Source organism: Entelurus aequoreus, linkage group LG15 (assembly GCF_033978785.1).
Source record: "Entelurus aequoreus isolate RoL-2023_Sb linkage group LG15, RoL_Eaeq_v1.1, whole genome shotgun sequence".
Lineage (NCBI taxonomy): Eukaryota > Metazoa > Chordata > Actinopteri > Syngnathiformes > Syngnathidae > Entelurus > Entelurus aequoreus.
This window is the reverse complement of record NC_084745.1, coordinates 9,458,783-9,477,253: the sequence shown is the minus strand read 5'-3', so window position 1 is coordinate 9,477,253 and position 18,471 is coordinate 9,458,783. Positions and strand designations below refer to the sequence as shown.

Here is an 18,471-nt window from a genome sequence, read left to right as displayed (position 1 = left end):
TTTCATCACACAGCTCTCATCCAATCAAATTGCAGGACAACCAATGAACAAGAGTTGTCAAACAACGCAGCAGTGAGAAACAATTATGCCAAAGTTGGTTTTCCTTCGGGTATAAAAACTACGACTTGGTCAACAAAAAACGAATTGCCGTATGCAAATCACGCAGGTGGAATATTACAGACGGAGATGCAACAACTTCCAACTTCGTTCGACATTTGAAGTTGCACAAAGAAGGGTTAGTTTTGATTGTAAGATAACGTTTATTGGCTAAGTAACGTGACTTTTATTTGCTGTGTAGTTAAATCAGTGAGGCTGTAAACTCACTGCTAACGTTATAACCATAGACATCTTATAAGGGTACGCAGCATCGAGGGCTACTGCCTACTGGCGCAGACGAGACGCGGGGCCGCCATCTTGGAGTGGTGATCCGCTCCACTCAGTGCAATTCATTTGTCAGGAGCAATGAACTGTCAGCGCATTTATTTCATTTTACCTCACTGAATACCACTCATTTTCACATGCTTTTCTGTCATACGTGTAGCTACGATAACGGACACATGTTTTGGCGTGTTTTATTATTCATAGTTTGCTTAACATTAATAGAATATTCTTATATGCTATAAATGACCAGACGTCCGAGATCAAAACTGGGAATATAATCCCAGAGAAGGGGGAAAAAACGGTCAGCTATTTTTAAGTTGAAGAAACAATATGATTAGGTTATATATACATGCTACATAAACAATGTATGAATACATTAGATATCTATATATCTTATAGACTGTATCTCTGTTGCTGCAGCAGCAGAGAGTTTATTCTGTCTTGACACTTTGTATTGATATTTTGTATTACATTCTTCCCTTAAATGATAATGTTTACAGTGATTGTTATATATGTATTTTTTATGTATGTCGCTTTGGATAAAAGCGTCTGCCAAATACTTAAACATAAACATATATAAACACCTGTAAGTCTTTATATCAGCTAAAACCACCAATCTGTTTCATTGGATTCAGAATAAAACCAAATTCTGTTTTACCCAGCAATGTTAGTCTTTGAATATTGTTACTTGAAGACTTATTCCTGGTTACAATTATACTGTTAAGAAAGCATTGTCTTATATTTTGCCTAAAATGAGAATGCATCATCATCAGTGGCGGCTGGTGAATTTAGTTTTAGGTGGGGCTGAAAGTTTGTAAACCAAACCCCTGTAGGGGGTCATCCTCCCCCAGAAGATTTCTTTGTGATTTTCACATACAAATATTGAAGATCTTTGCTCCTTCTCAACTCTGTGGTAATATTATTTTCATAAAATACAACCAATAGTACGTTAATGTTAAATCTTACTTGTGAAAAGTAATCCCCCGATTCCTATTTTCAACAGTCCGCTCATTTGAGTAGAAAAACGCTGAACACCAGCTCGGCATCTTTGTGTCCTACCTGTCAACTGTTAGTTTAGGCTGCTCGCCGGCTCCTCATCACCACTTCAAGATGGCAGACGAATTTCTCGCATCACAGCAGCCAATGCTGCGTCTACTTATAAGATGTCTGTGGTTATAACGTCATTGCAAACACGGCAATCTGTTGCGTCCACTGCAGTTTGCTACCTTATTCACACTTTTTGTCAAGTGATTTGTTTTAAGCAGGGTTGCATGAGGTACCTACACATAATGTTACGTTAGTCAATGTATCACAAACAATAACCTAACGTTAGACGGCGGTCAGCAGCACCGCATATTTTAGCCACCTACAAAAAGACAAACATAGTCAAATAAAGGTCAGTTAAAATGTATACTATATTAAGAATATGTGTACATAATGCATATGGCCCTGACATCTAAAAAGTACAACTCTGTTCATTGTTTTGTTCATGTATTTGTTATGTTTTTCATGTGTACGCACACATAAACACACATACAGTATGAGATGAGATCAATGAGATAAGGTAAGAACAGGATAGAAACTGCTGTGGAACTAGTTACAATACAATATGCCATGGAAATACAATGTTAACACTTTTGTACAAATAAGTACAGTTGCACTTGTTTTTTCAAATGTGTTTATTCTGTAAAGGAATGAGTTAAATGTTTAAAATGACTGGATAATAGTGCTCTTATGAAGTGCAATGTCAGCACTATTTTTTTCCTGCAATTTCAAATGCACTTGTTTTAATAAATAAATACAGCGTTTTAAAAGCATACACAATATGTGTAAATATATTGGTCTGTGGTTAAAAGGACTTGAAAGGACTCGAAACTCAAAATGCAGGACTTGGGACTTGACTTGAGACTTTCCAGTCTTGACTTTGGACTTGACTCGGGACTTGCCTGTCTTGACTCGGGACTTGACTCGAGACTTGAGGGCAAAGACTTGAGACTTACTTGTGACTTGCAAAGCAATGACTTGGTACCACCTCTGCATTTAAGTATTTATTGTAGGGATGTCCGATAATGGCTTTTTGCCGATATTCCGATATTGTCCAACTCTTTAATTACCGATACTGATATCAACCGATACCGATATCAACCGATATATGCAGTCGTGGAATTAACACATTATTATGCCTAATTTGGACAACCATGTATGGTGAAGATAAGGTACTTTTTAAAAAAAAAAAAAAATAAGATAACTAAATTAAAAACATTTTCTTGAATAAAAAAGAAAGTAAAACAATATAAAAACAGTTACATAGAAACTAGTAATTAATGAAAATGAGTAAAATTAACTGTTAAAGGTTAGTACTATTAGTGGACCAGCAGCACGCACAATCATGTGTGCTTACGGACTGTATCCCTTGCAGACTGTATTGATATATATTGATATATAATGTAGGAACCAGAATATTGATAACAGAAAGAAATGGGGGGAGGGAAGTTTTTTGGGTTGGTGCACTAATTGTAAGTGTATCTTGTGTTTTTTATGTTGATTTAATAAAAAAACAAAAAACAAACAAACCGATACAGATAATAAAAAAACAGATACAGATAATTTCCGATATTACATTTTAACGCATTTATTTCTTGAATAAAAAAGAAAGTAAAACAATATAAAAACAGTTACATAGAAACTAGTAATTAATGAAAATGAGTAAAATTAACTGTTAAAGGTTAGTACTATTAGTGGACCAGCAGCACGCACAATCATGTGTGCTTACGGACTGTATCCCTTGCAGACTGTATTGATATATATTGATATATAATGTAGGAACCAGAATATTGATAACAGAAAGAAATGGGGGGAGGGAAGTTTTTTGGGTTGGTGCACTAATTGTAAGTGTATCTTGTGTTTTTTATGTTGATTTAATAAAAAAACAAAAAACAAACAAACCGATACAGATAATAAAAAAACAGATACAGATAATTTCCGATATTACATTTTAACGCATTTATCGGCCGATAATATCGGCAGGCCGATATCATCGGACATCCCTAATTTATTGTTATTTTTACAAACTATCATACGGTATATAATAATTAGGGGTGCTAAAAAATGTTTTTTATCACATTCGAATCCAGATTTTTTAAATTAATTTTCAAAAATCTATTTCAGAAAAGGACAAACCCCTTATTTGAGTTATTTTAACTCAACATTTTGGGTTATTTTTTCTCAACTCAACTTTTGCGTTGAATTATTTAACCAAAAAGTTGAGGTCCATCCATCCATTTTCTACCTCTTGTCTCTTTCGGTTTATGATAACTAAATGTTGGGTTATTCCCAACCAAACTATTGGGTTGAATTTATTTAACACAAAAGCTTGAGTTATGCTCACTACAATGTTGGGTTATTCCAAACCCAACCATTGGGTTGCGAAATTTAGCGCTCCTTGACCCAATAGTTGGTTAAAAATTATACATTTTACTGCTGGTTTGTCCTACTCCTTCCCAACTACTAATCAAAGTTATTTTTATTCCATTAAAATACACTCAAAAGCAAGATTTGAGTGACTTTCTTTCACAAGAATTGCGATGTATGATCATAGTAGTTTGACACAGCATGCTCAAATATTGTCATGTACATAAGATGTGTGATTGTAAATAATGTTAATGAGATTAATCCTTAATAAAATTCCCTTCAAGAAAAAAGTACCTTTTTAATTAAAAAAAAAGCCTTTTACCCAAAAATGCGTTACTCATTGAAAAGCAACCTAAAAATGGTTCATAGTTTTGAAAACCCAGAAATCGAGTTAAAATAGTACCCTTATAACCCCAAAAATGGATTGCTCTTCATAAAAACAACTCCAAAATTTAACCCAACACTCGCAACTCATAAATTGGGTTATCAAAATAACCCAGCATTTTTTAGTGTGCAATAACAATTGAATATTTGTTAATATATCAAAGTTAAAAAAATATGACTTTTCATGTATTACATACATTTTTTTCTGTCAAAATGGAAACAATGAAAACATTTAGTAAGGAATATGAAGTATCCTCATTATTCCCAGGCTTTCGCAGGCCACATTAATGATGTGTTGGGCCTGATCTGGCCCCCGGGCCTTGAGTTTAACACTTGTGCTGTAGTTGAACATTTTAAAGCTTTTTTTTTCAAACTTTTTTTTTTAACCAAGTACCACCTCAAAAAAGACTTGGCTCTCCAAGTACCGCCGTAATAACCAACATTTAAATACAGCCCTAAGGATTCCAAAACAAGGTTGAGGTTTATTTAGCAAGTATGTGTGATATTATTGGCCACTGTAATATTACACACACAGTGTTTCAATCATGTGTTCCTCTGGCCTACCACTAGATGGAGCCCGCGTAACGCAGTTTGATAATCACTGTTTTAAAGTATGATTTTGCTTTAATCACATCAAAACAGAGGACAACGATTGTAAGTTAAAAAAATATATATATTAACAACACAAATATTTATAACAAAATACACATTCTGTAAAACAACTAAAAAAACTGGATCTTGTCGCGCTAGTATCAGTCCATTATTGATATCGATACTACCGATATTTGGATCGATCTACTCCCCCACTGGGATCAGATTAGTGTTTATAGTCTTACTGTACCTGGGGGTGAAAATAAAATGTCGGCAAGAACAAAGAAACAATATATGCTGAGTAAGACTTTTTTTTCAAAATAAAATGCTGCTCCTGGTAAGTAAAAAAATCCAATAAGCAAAACTGCAGAAAAAACACGCTCAATATGTTGTGTGACTGCAAAAGGGACTATTTGGAAAACCGATACGGATACCAACTTTTTTTTAAGATAATATGAACAAAAGCATTTATCCTTTGGGTTATTTATTTATTTATTTGTTTTACCTCACAAAGCTTTACTTATGCAAACAAACATGGAAGATAACTGAAAAATTACGATATTATCACGCTATTAAATGCTGCTAATGGTAAGTTAAAAAATCCAATAAATAAAACTGGAGAGAAAACAGGCTCAATATGTTGCGTAACTGTAAAAGTGACTATTTTTATATCAGTACCTCCCTCCATCACGTGACTGTTTGGAAAACCGATACGGATACCAGTTTTTTGGAATACATTTTATTTGTTTATTTATTAAAATTATTATTATTATTTTACCCCACAAAGCTTTACTTATGCATATAAACATGGAAAATAACTGAAAAGTTACGATCCTATCACGCTAGTATCGGTCCAATATTGATATCGCTTTTGGATTCGATGCTACCGATATTTGGATCGCTCTACTCACCCACTCGGGTCAGATTAGTGTCTTACTGTACCTGGGGCGGGAGGGCAAGAACAAAGAACCAATATATGCTGAGTATGACTTTTTTCAAAATAAAATGCTGCTCCTTCCTGTAAATTAAAAAATCCAATAAGTAAAACCGATACGGATACCAATATTTTTTGAAGAAAATATGAACAAAAGCATTTAATAAAATCCTTTGGGCTATTTTTATTTTTTTCACCCCACAAAGCTTAATTTATGCAAATAAACATGGAAAATAACTGAAAAGTGACGATCTTATCACGCTAGTATCGGTCCAATACCTTCGATACCGACACTGTCAATGTTTGGATTGACCCCGCCCACCCGGAGTCAGCACCGGAAGTGGTTAATTAGCTCGCTAGCAAGCACCGAGCAGCCATTTTCTTCGCTACGTAGCCATAAAACCAGCAATTTTGGCTGTAAATTTTCTGCGTGTGTCAATAAATAGGGATATTAACTCAACTTATTTAGTGTGATATTTGTGTGTGCGTAACTATATATATCGCTACTTGAGCAGCGTGCGCTACATTACGCTGCCTCGAAGACGCAGGTAAGATGCCAGTTAGCATTGTTAGCTTCTCAAATAACACGGTTTTGTAGTTGCGTTGTCATTAGTAGCTTTGTTGAAGACAATATTATTTACTTTAAAACTACCTAGAATGTGCGAATGAAGGTCCTTGTTGTGGTAGTGCTAACGTTAGCTCAAATGCTAACAGCATGTACGTGTGCGTGCATTGATGCTAGATCTAGTCATGACTTTCAGCTACGAATTTATGTTTGTTTGTAACATTTCACCCCTTTTTCCTTATCTTAGATGAAATGTCAAGACCAAGGTCTTCGTCGCCACAAAGCAGGTGAATACACTGACCACTAGGGCTGGGCGATATGGCCTTTTACTAATATCTCGATATCTTTAGGCCATGTCACGATACACGATATATATCTCCATATTTTGCCTTAGCCTTGAATGAACACTTGATGCATATAATCACAGCAGTATGATGATTCTATGTGTCTACATTAAAACATTCTTCTTCATATTGCATTAATATATGCTCCTTTTAAACTTTCATGCAGAGAGGGAAATCACAACAAAGTCAATAGACCAAAACTGTATTTATTAAACAGTTATTAAGCAGTGGCACAAACATTCATGTCATTTCAAAACAGAAAGTGCAAGATTGTCAGGGACATTTTAAACAAGCTAATAATGCACTTTTGTGCATGATGTCACTAAAATGACCTATCAAAACAACACTAAATTAAAGTGCACTTTTTGTACAGAACGCCACTACAATCGTCTAAAACAAACAAAGTACTCGTTTGTGCATGATGTCACACAAGATATTTCAAAAGCTGTATACTGTATTTTTCGGACTATAAGTCGCTCCGGAGTGTAAGTCTCACCGGCCGAAAATGCATAATAAAGAAGGAAAAAAACATATAAGTCGCATTGGAGTATAAGTCGCTTTTATGGAGGAAATGTATTTGATAAAACCCAACACCAAGAATAGACATTTGAAAGGCAATTTAAAATAAATAAAGAATAGTGAACAACAGGCTGAATAAGTGTACGTTATATGAGGCATAAATAACCAACTGAGAACGTGCCTGGTATGTTAACGTAACATATTATGGTAAGAGTCATTCAAATAACTATAACATATAGAACATGCTATACGTTTACCAAACAATCTGTCACTCCTAATCGCTAAATCCCATGAAATCTTATACGTCTAGTCTCTTACGTGAATGAGCTAAATAATATTATTTGATATTTTACGGTAATGTGTTAATAATTTCACACATAAGTCGCTCCTGAGTATAAGTCGCACCCCCGGCCAAACTATTAAAAAAAACCTGTGACTTATAGTCCGAAAAATACGGTACACCTTTGTGCATGATATCACACAAGATATTTCAAAAACTATATGATAAAAATGAGCTGCATAATATGAAATCAAATAGTGTATGTCGTTCGCTATGTGGTAGTTTACTGCGGACGTTATCTCCTGTTTTTTTTTTTTATACGGTGTTGATCTGGAAAAGGAAGACGCCAGGCTCAATTGGGTCAGTGCTGGTCGCTTTGGTATTTTGTGGGTGCGGCACCATCTGGAGATGTTGAAATACGGAGTTTCAAGCTCTTCATTTTCTAGCGGGGGACTTTTCAAACGATGGTAAAAATTAGTAGTGCTGCTACTGTTTGTAGCAACGCTTTTATATTACGGTTGTCTGTTCAACATCTTTCCGCTTGAAGCCAAACCACCGCCAGGGAATTAATTCTTCTTCCTCCATTTGTTACCAGATACGCACCTTCTCTCTCTCGTATTACCACTCACACCGCTCCGCTTGCACCTGCCACTGCTAACGTTATCCAAGCCGCTGCCTCTCTGCTCGGCGAGGGCGTATGACGTTGCACGCGCGACAATATGTGATGTATGTAACAAGGTGCGCGTGTTTAATCTTTGTGAGGAGAGACAAGAAAGAGTGAGTAAAGTAGTGTGATGGCCGCAGCTAAAAGCAACTGCGTGAGAACGTATACTCGAATACTCACGAAATAGTAATTTTTTCTACATCGCACAGAGACAAACCCGCGATATATCTAGTACATTCAATATATCGCCCAGCCCTACTGACCACTACCTAACGTCACTTGACATGTTTGACAATTGTGCTAATGTGCGCTTTTCCCATATTTCCTGTCCAGGAGGCTCCCATGGAACGGCCGAGGACCTTACAAACCCTTTGCGGTACACGACATGAGTCGATCCGACTGTAGTCCCACGCCCAGAGATGAAAATCACAGGTTCCGTGATGGCATGATGCCAGAAGACCTTAGAAGAGGCTCCCCTTCTCCGCTGGATATATTTTGGCGTCACCAGGATCAAGATGGGTGTTACGGTCGGAGGGCGTCACCTCGCAATAAGATGAACCGCCATGTCCCGAGTCATTTTTCCCAGCGTAATAAAGGATCAAGTGCAGAAAGACAAAGAAAAGGCTTTAGAGAAGATATGCAAGATTTTGATAACAGGGAGTGGTCACCATCTTCCCCTTCGAGGTTCCAGACAGAGCGCATGGCCCCGAATTCACGTTTGGATCACGCACCAGCAACGGCGGGCTGGAAGCGGGATGAACGGGGGCAGGGCGATGGGCGGTTCAGAGACGCCAGTCCCAACTTGAGGTCAGATGAGCAAAGAGGAAGCAGAAGAGAGAATAACATTGAGGGCTTGTACAGAAGCAGACCAAGAGAGGATCTGCACCAAGAGAGGAGCCCCCCCTGGAAGAAGCCAAGAAGAGACATGGACCCCCAGCATCACAGCGGGTAAATCTGAAGCTAACCGCAAAGAACCGGACTTCTTCGCTTTGTGCTCTTTCATCAAACTTGTCATCTTCTTTTCCTGTCCTTAAGATAAATGTTAATCTGATTTCATGAATACAAGCGCTAATGTGTCGCCTCCTCTTGCTGTCGCAGGTTCAAGCGGGACAACAAGGACTTTGGCGAACGTCGCAACTCACCCGCATTTGAAAGAGTCCACAGCGGGGGTCCTCCTCTTACAGATGCTCACGGATCAGGACCGCATACCTTTGACTACGATCACAACAGCCCAGGCAACTGGAGGCCACCCAGACGGGAGCATATGGACCACGGAGACCATGACTTTAACCTGCACAGACAGTCTGGTCCATCTAGCTCCTCGCAGGAGCGATTCAGGACGTCAAATAACAAGCCTGATGTCCGAGAAGATTCCAGAAGACGCCCCTTTGCAGATAATTCGAGGGACGACCATGAGAGCAAGAGGAGCCCACCGCCACAAGAGTGGGGAAAAGTCACCAGAGTTTCCAGACAAGATGGTCAAAGAGGGAGAGGTGGTCCCCATCATGCGAGAGGTAGGCTCAGCCACAACCAGGGAAGAAATTTCGGACCCCACAAGTACCGGCAGAACTTTCAGCCGTCCTCTCGGGGCTTCCACGGTGCTGCTCGTGAGGAGAAGAGAGCAGGATTCAGACCCCAAAAGGAAGCTTATTACACAAATGCCGTGGAAGAGGAGGAGCAAAGCTGGAGTGAAGAAGACGGCCACCTAGGGCAGAACAGGCCTGTGAGTCTAGACCCCCGCTTGCAGACGGACACACCAGTAATGGCGCAGAAGTGGCCGGGTGACGAGTGGGAGGAGAAGAAGCCCAAAAACATGACAGTGGTAACGGAGGAGACGCTAACCATTAAAGTGGACATGAGCCGGCCAGCGCACACAAGGTAACGTATTTAGTTTAAATTCAACTTTTCTTGTTCTCCATAAAAAACAACGCAGGAAGAGGAAAGGGAAGAGTTAGCGAATGATGTGGCGTCAGCAATGAAACATTGCGAGGACAGGATGTGGCAAGACTGGAACGCTTAGCACCTGTACGTACGTCTGATATCTCATGATTGAATCACACCAAGTGATGGAACACACAGAGGCTTCCTATTGCCAACACGGATCACGGAGACATGCTGCTGCATTGATGGCAATTCCACACATGTGAGGAACTGCATTCGAGGAGGAATCCTGCACCAGAACGTTGCTTGCCCTAGAACCACCTGGATGACCTGAGGCTGAAGAGGATATGGACTCACATGGAAGGTGAGGAGGAGGAGGAAGAAGAGGAGACATTGTCTTTTGTAGAAGGAGTCAAAGAATCTCCAAGGAGGAAGTAAACATTCAGGGAACACCAGGAGCCGCTGAAGAAGGCGTGGGAATCGTCAAAGGAATGTTGCAATGCACTTTTACTCAACAGTAAGTTCCATAATGTGCAACTTTTTGCTTGGAATGAACAACCGAGCAGGATGAAGGTGCTCTGATGTGATGCCTTTTACTGCCTGGAAACCATCTTATCAGTGACAGGTGGTGCTGGAAGTGTCTTGTTCATGTCATTTCACAAAGGAAGTTGAGCAAGGCCGTTATGGAGGTGGAGTTTCATCTTTTAAAGGAACAGTACACAGTAATAGGATAGGATATACTTCCTTTTTCTTTGTCCCACAACGGAGACATTGTGTGATTGGAGTGCAGATGCACAAAGTCCACAAAAACAAAATAACACATGAAACAAGAGGGAGACATTAAAGAACATAAAAGAGCATAGACCTGATGCAACCAGCTGCCACTGCTGCAGTGCCCTTTCTTCAAACATCTTCAAAAGTAAATCACAAAAAATGAGCAATAATACAAATTGCGCATATAGGCTTGCAGAATGCATAGACAAACAGAACCATTTTACCCCTACACACTGTCCATCGCGGTGCCATCGTGTGCTGGGCTGGGGGCCCGCACTGCCAGAGACAGGAACAGAACCAACAAAGCCACCAGGAGAGCCGATTCCGTCCCAGGCTGCCCACTAGCTCTTTGCCAACGTTTGGTCCGCACGGATGAGTGAAAATCCTTCCTGGGAGACCGAAGTGTCCGATACGCGCTCAGTGAAGCCCATCCATCCCGACGCTCAACGATAGCTCCGCAGAGAAATTTTCTTTCGGTCTCTCCACGGGGACTCCGGTGTGACACAGAGCCAGGAGCAGGTCTCCAGTGCAAAAATGGCCATGACCAAAAGGCTCCCCTGAGGCAGATCCAAAAGTTTGCCAAAAAGTACAGCAGGAATCAGGAAAGTGCCATCCTCTTGTTGCGCAGTCCCTAAGGGGCCCGAGCCAAAAGGCACATTAAAACGAGAGAAACTTCAAAAACACAAAAGGAGGTTACACAGGAGCTCGGAGCTCCTGCACCCAGCAGCCACTACAGCGACGACATCTTCAAAAAAATGCACTCAAGGACACACTGATGTCTGGTTTATAGTCCGACAACTCCTACAAGACATCATGCGAAGGCCCTCAGCATGAAAGTGTCTTCGGAGCATGTGAGGAGAACCAGGATGAAAACATTTTTTCACGTGTCCGTGATTGATGGGACCACCAGGATTACTCTTTCACAGGTCAGAGGACACTCTGAAAGTCTGCATGAAGTATATGAAGATGTAATGGTGCTGGGTTAAAGGTCACTCAGAAGAAGAGCACCTCCTGATGTACCACTTTTCTTTTCCTTATGCACCCTGAATAAAAAAACAAGGAAGAATGCTGCGTTCCATTTACCTCTGAAGTTGGAAGATGGGAATGACGTCACAGCCGAGTTGTGACCGTTCCAGTTACAAGAAATCAAGATGGCCGTATTCAAGAAAGCTGTTACTGCGTTTGCTTTGTCTGAACATAAACAACTTATGGGAAAATATTCACTCCTCCTGCAACCTTCGAACACGATGGATGAAGAGGAAACAAGCGCTTTTGCTAGCGACGTAGAATGCATAAATCACATGAAAAAATGTAGTTTACACAATCAATCAATCAATCAATGTTTACTTATATAGCCCTAAATCACGAGTGTCTCAAAGGGCTGCACAAGCCACAACGACACCCTCGGTACAGAGCCCACATAAGGGCAAGGAAAAACTCACCCCAGTGGGACGTCGATGTGAATGACTATGAGAAACCTTGGAGAGGACCGCATATGTGGGTACCCCCCCCCTAGGGGAGACCAAAAGCAATGGATGTCGAGTGGGTCTGACATAATATTGTGAAAGTCCAGTCCATAGTGGATCCAACATATCAGCGAAAGTCCAGTCCATAGTGGATCCAACATAATAGTGAGAGTCCAGCCCATAGTGGATCCAACATAATAGTGAGAGTCCAGCCCATAGTGGATCCAACATAATAGTGAGAGTCCAGCCCATAGTGGATCCAACATAATAGTGAGAGTCCAGCCCATAGTGGATCCAACATAATAGTGAGAGTCCAGTCCATAGTGGGGCCAGCAGGAAACCATCCCGAGCGGAGACGGGTCAGCAGCGCAGAGATGTCCCCAGCCGATGCACAGGCGAGCGGTCCACCCCGGGTCCCGACTCTGGACAGCCAGCACTTCATCCATGGCCACCGGACCTGTGCTACTCCCCCTCCACAAGGGAGAGGGGGGCAGAGAAGAAAAGAAATGGCAGATCAAGTGGTCTAAAAAGGGGGTCTATTTAAAGGCTAGAGTATACAAATGAGTTTTAAGATGGGACTGAAATGCTTCCACTGAGGTAGCATCTCTAACTGTTACCGGGAGGGCATTACAGAGTACTGGAGCCCGAACAGAAAACGCTCTATAGCCCGCAGACTTTTTTTGGGCTCTGGGAATCACTAATAAGCCGGAGTTCTTTGAACGCAGATTTCTTGCCGGGACATATGGTACAATACAATCAGCAAGATAGGCTGGAGCTAGACCGTGTAGTATTTTATATGTAAGTAGTAAAACCTTAAAAGTCACATCTTAAGTGCACAGGAAGCCAGTGCAGATGAGCCAGTATAGGTATATATATATGAATATAGGTATACAGTATAAAGGTATATACAGTATAGGCGTAATATGATCAAACTTTCTTGTTCTAGTCAAAAGTCTAGCAGCCGCATTTTGTACCAACTGTAATCTTTTAATGCTAGACATAGGGAGACCCGAAAATAATACGTTACAGTAATCGAGACGAGACGTAACGAACGCATGAATAAGGATCTCAGCGTCGCTAGTGGACAAAATGGAACACATTTTAGCGATATTACGGAGATGACAGAAGGCCGTTTTAGTAACACTCTTAATGTGTGACTCAAACGAGAGAGTTGAGTCGAAGATAATACCCAGATTCTTTACAATACCTTATATAAAGTGCTAATAATGGGTATTATAGAAGCTTGTATTGTTGTTTACGATCTGAGCAGCCATCTTTGAAGCCAACCCGCACCGCGTTGTTGAAAGTGGTCCGACTTTCCAAGTTGGAAATTCGACCGTGACCTTCTATTTGAAACTTCCGAATAGGAACTCAGAAATTCCGACTTCCCAGTACACATGGAACGCACCAGAAAAGGCGGGACAAGAGGAAGTGACATCACAGCAACTCAAGATAAAGTTGACGCTTGAGAGCGGCAAATGTTGCTAGGGATCCTGACTTTGCGCCACCATATACCTCCAAGGATGTTCTGTTTGAAGCGTCTGGTGAAATGAAACATCCCAGTGTGAAAGTAAAGGTGGAAATTGTTGAACATCAGAAATCTGGGCCCGGAACGCCATCAAGCTGCCAAGAAGCAAAATGGTGGAAAACCAGAGGCGAGCTTGCGACGACGAAAAGATGTGTGCTTATGTCGCTAAACAAGAAGAACAAGAAGTGTGAAAGAACCTTTGCTATAAACGAACGTGTGTGGGTAAGCTTGGAGCACTTGGGTCACGAGGTTGTGACTTTGGTCAAGTAAGTCGGTTAAGTTTTTTCTTTTACGGCTCCAGACAACATTTTTTTTTTTTTTTTTTACAATCCGGTGCGGTGAACCGCCTTCAAAATCTTTTCTTAGAAGTTAGAGTTTGAAAACGCCACCATGCTTTCCCCCCCTCTCACCCTTCCTCCGCCCCCCTTCAGCAGCAGCACGCTGTGTTACTCCGCAGACCGCCAGCTCTCGCTAGACCTGGTCAACGTGGGCCGTCAGCGCCTGGACTTCCTACCCTCCTCGGCGGAGTCGTCCGAGAGCCGCCAGGAGGGCGGCGGGAAGACGGCGATGTTCGCGCGGGAAGTCATCACGCTGGTGCACCATGTCAAAGGTCGGCGCGGGTCTCGTGGCGCAGCTTTACGTCGCGTGAGCGGGAGTCCCAATCCACTTACTTTTGTGTTTCCCCGCAGAGCTCTACTTCAAAGGCCAAGGGATCACGCTGAACAAACGCTTCTCCGCGCCCCAAAAAGCCGTCCCCGTCCATAGCGAAGAGGCGGGGAAAATGACGTTGGACCAGAGGTTTTCATCCAAACAGTACGCTGCCGACCGTCACGTCTGCCTACTTTTTGTGATTTCATCCACTATGACTGTCACCTGTCCTCTTTCTGCAGCTTCAACCCGAAAGATCTTCAGGACAACCTCTTTTCCCAGGTAAGCGAGCGTCCTCCTGTCTTCTCTGACTCGTGTAGACTTGACGCCGCCGTGTGTCCAGCCCGCGCACGCCCCCCTGGGTGACCTGAGACACGACCTGGAGCGCCGGCGACAGGAGCGTGTGGACGGCGTGACCATAACAATAGCGGGAAGCGGCCAGCAAGGCGCGGCCAGCACGGTCCAGTTCGGCGGCGATGACGTGATGGTTCCGGAAGTGCAGGACCGTGGATGGGGCGCCAACTGGGTAAGTCTGAAAACCGACTGGCTGTCACATGGTCCACCAACCTTTGACCTGTCTTTAGGGTGCCAGGAGAGGAGCACCTCACAGAATGAACTCCGGCCCGCCTCAAAGGTTCAAGAACCATCAGCCTATGCAGGGCCAGAACCACTCCAACCACGCAGGTACTAAATACTCAAACAATCAACACATTAAAGTCTACAGTTAACGCCTATACTCGATTTAGAGCTAGACTCCTACAGTTGCCTGTCTACAAAAACAAATAACTCCGGTTTTAGCAAAGGAGTTTATTATTTATTGTATTTATTATTAACTGTCAGGAAGTTGAAGTGGAGTAATTATTTGGCAACACCTTGTTAATTTACTGTTAATATCTGCTTACTTTGTGTTGTAACATGTTTCTATCTACTTCAAGCCAGTGTTTGTTCTCAATGGGTACTGCGTGCCATTTAGCCTTTCTCAAAAAAATGCCCTATCCTTATGTTGTTTTCGGCTTTACGAAGCGTTAAAATCGCAAAAAGGATAAACGTTTTTTCAGAGTTCCTCGAGAAGTAATCAAGAATGGTGGAAGAGTGCAAGGTTTTACAAAACGACACGAGAAAAATACCATTCACTCCAGTCCAAGAGAGCAGAGTCGAAGAATGCACGAGTTTGTAGTTAAAGGGTTGTTTGATATACCGTATTTTCCGCACCATAAGCCGCCCCGTGTTGTAAGCCGCACCTTCAATGAATGGCATTTTTCAAAACTTTGTTTACCTATTAGCCGCCCCGTGTTATTAGCCGCACCTACGCTACGCTAAAGGGAATGTCAAAAAAACAGTCAGATAGGTCAGTCAAACTTTAATAATATATTACAAACCAGCGTTCTAACAACTCTGTTCACTCCCAAAATGTAATGTGCAAAATTGCAATCACAAAAATAGTAACACTCAAAATAGTGCAGAGCAATAGCAACATCAATAACTCAACGTTGCTCATACGTTAATGTCACACACCACACAAAATAGACATTTAAAGCTCACTTTCTGAAGTTATTACTCATCCACAAATCCCTCGAATTCTTCTTCTTCGGTGTGCTTCACTTGTTTTTTGACACCATCGATGATGTGGACGCGCATGAAGTCGTAGATCAACAGGGACGGAGCTGCGTGAAAAAAGTCACCAGGTCTCTTCGCTCATTTTTTCTTCATCCATCCATCCCTTCGAGTTAGCTTTTATGATGACGCCGGCTGGAAAGTTCTCTTTTGGCAAGGTCTTCCTTTTGAATATCACCGTGGGTGGAAGTTTCTGGCCGTTAGCATGGCAAGCTAACAGTGAAGGACGACTTCTCATTCCCTGTGGTGCGAATATTCACCGTACGTGTTCCCGTTGTGTCCACAGTGCAGTTCACATGAATATCAAAAGTCAGTGGAACCTTGTACGCGTGTCTCTTAGTAGGAGACATTTTGTGGTCTTTACAGAAACACACAAATGAAATGAAACGTAATATCCGCACGCTTCTTCTTCTACGGTGGCGGGTGCTCACCTTGGCGGTTGCTCACAGTAGAAGAAGAAGCGCTTCCTCTTTTATGGGGGCGGTTGCTTACCGTAGAAGAAGAAGCGCTTCCTCTTCTACGGGGAAAAAAGATGGCGGCTGTTTACCGTAGTTGCGAGACCTAAACTTTATGAAAATAAATATTAATATTAATCCATATATAAGGCGCACCGGGTTATTAGCCGCACTGTCAGCTTTTGAGAAAAATTGTGGTTTTTAGGTGCGGCTTATGGTGCGGAAAATACGGTACCTTCAACGTTTAGTGTTTCCCATTCAAGTATCATCTTCATATTATTTGTATTTCTTACGCACTTTTTTGCTACGAGTGTTTTGAAAAGCACCAACCCGGTGAGTCTAAAAGAAATCAAATGTCAGCAAAACGTAAAAGAGTGAAGTTTTTATCATTAATCAATCAATGTTTACTTATATAGAGCCCTAAATCAAGAGTGTCTCAAAGGGCTGCACAAGCCACAATGACATCAGATTTTTACTAAAGACAACGATTATAAATGAATCTTTCAGCAAAACCATAATTATATTTTGATAACGACGGGGAAAAACACGCTACTAGTAAATGGCGCGTGCAACAGCAACAAACATGAAGGTAAATCATGAAATTAAACCTTACCCGAGCAAAAACAAGGCATATTTATCCGGGAGAGTATTGATAGCAATTTCCTTGACCCAGCCACACGCAAAGAAGATGTAGACCTCCATGCTTTTTCAGGTTTCCATCTGTTTTGTCATGTAGAATGATGTCTGGAGCACTAGGTAGTTGGATATGTCTGGTAACGCGACGAATGGATAATCCTTTTATATCACTCGACAAATCATTTTTAGATTAAAATATAGGGAGATATTCCATTGCACAGTTTGATTTTTTTGTCCATATCTGCTTTTTGCAGGAAGATCTAGGCCGCTTGTATAATCAGATAGCTTGCTTGCTGTACAACAGCAATCTTGGCTTGGTTGACCACCACAGTTTTTCACTTTCGGGAAGAAGTCAGAGAATATAAGCAATTTCTGCCTAAATGTTGCTACTGCCCCCTAGTGGCTCCCTGCAGGACCGCCTGCCCTTGATCAGTCCTACTTGATCCCACACCCAGATTGGTGCGGCTCAGCGAGTCGCTTTTAGAATTCTTATTCTGCTTCCTTCTTGGTTGTGTAACAGCCTCAGCAGAGGCTTTGACCTTTGATCCATTACTGGTTACCTGCAAAGTGGAGCTGGTCCAATCCCATTTCCTCCACTCGCCCATCGCCGGCCACAAGGCGAAAAAAAATCCTCCGCTGCTGTTGCATTCTAGGGCTGATCTGCATTAGTCGCCGCCTCTTAACCTGAATTTTTTTTTTTTCTTCCCATCTTTCTGCTGTGCTCTCGTGTGTCGCCTCCACCCGCAGGTCCCAGCTGGTGATGGCGCCCACCGGTTGCTCTCAACGCCGCCTGCCCACCCACTGAAGACGACAAGCACCACATTTTGTCTGTTTTTCTTTCACTTCCTTCTTGCTTGTCTCTTTTTGTTCTGGTTTCCTTTTCCTAGCTCCTTCATATTTGTGGCAAGGTAACGCTGAAGTCGTTTGCAGATATACTGTACTTTATTTAGATCCGTCACGTTAAAACCTTGTTATAGTAATAAAAACAAAAATAATCACCTCAGCTTTTGTGTGGCGTTTGTAAACGATAACAATGAAACATTTTCGGAAGACGTACACGTTATAGTAACATACAGGAAGTGATGACAACAAAAGGCACAAAAAAAATACAAAAGAGAACCTGAGTGAGGTCATTTGATGGAAAACCTCAGCGATAAATCCAGACTAGCTGGCAAGAATAGATCTGTTTGTTTCTACTCTAATGTCCATGAGGTAAAAAGTCATTGGCTGTGTTTACTTTCACACTGAGTGCATTAATGAACGAATGAGGACCTTGCACTCAACTCACCCAAAATGCTGAGTGTGCAACGATGGAGCCTCACTTTGATATTTGCAATCAAGGGGAGGGACTAACTGGCTAATTATTGCAATTAAGTCCACTGTGTACTTATTGAAC

The 18,471-nt window shown here is 41.6% G+C and overlaps 1 protein-coding gene across 2 annotated transcripts; it reads left to right on the top strand.

The window, feature by feature from the left end:
• The first annotated feature begins 6,036 nt into the window (after positions 1 to 6,036).
• On the top strand, positions 6,037 to 18,073 carry zgc:112982 (uncharacterized protein LOC503771 homolog). Of its 2 annotated transcripts, none has more exons than XM_062020738.1 (10): positions 6,037 to 6,249; positions 6,514 to 6,553; positions 8,407 to 9,021; positions 9,172 to 9,951; positions 14,157 to 14,332; positions 14,412 to 14,535; positions 14,613 to 14,652; positions 14,714 to 14,896; positions 14,955 to 15,054; positions 17,823 to 18,073. In XM_062020738.1, exons 2-10 carry the CDS (start codon positions 6,519 to 6,521, stop codon positions 17,834 to 17,836), a joined length of 2,067 nt encoding a protein of 688 aa, XP_061876722.1. In that variant the 5' UTR covers positions 6,037 to 6,249; positions 6,514 to 6,518; the 3' UTR covers positions 17,837 to 18,073. The 2 variants fall into 2 exon arrangements, with proteins under 2 accessions (XP_061876722.1, XP_061876721.1); XM_062020737.1 differs by having other exon boundaries at positions 14,154 to 14,332.
• Positions 18,074 to 18,471: the final 398 nt, after the last annotated feature.

Coding starts and splice junctions, on each gene's coding strand:
- zgc:112982 (XM_062020737.1), top strand. CDS start 6,519: ATGTCAAGACCAAGGTCTTCGTCGCCACAAAGCAG. Junction 6,554..8,406: donor TCTTCGTCGCCACAAAGCAG/GTGAATACACTG, acceptor TTTCCTGTCCAG/GAGGCTCCCATGGAACGGCC. Junction 14,333..14,411: donor GCTGGTGCACCATGTCAAAG/GTCGGCGCGGGT, acceptor GTTTCCCCGCAG/AGCTCTACTTCAAAGGCCAA.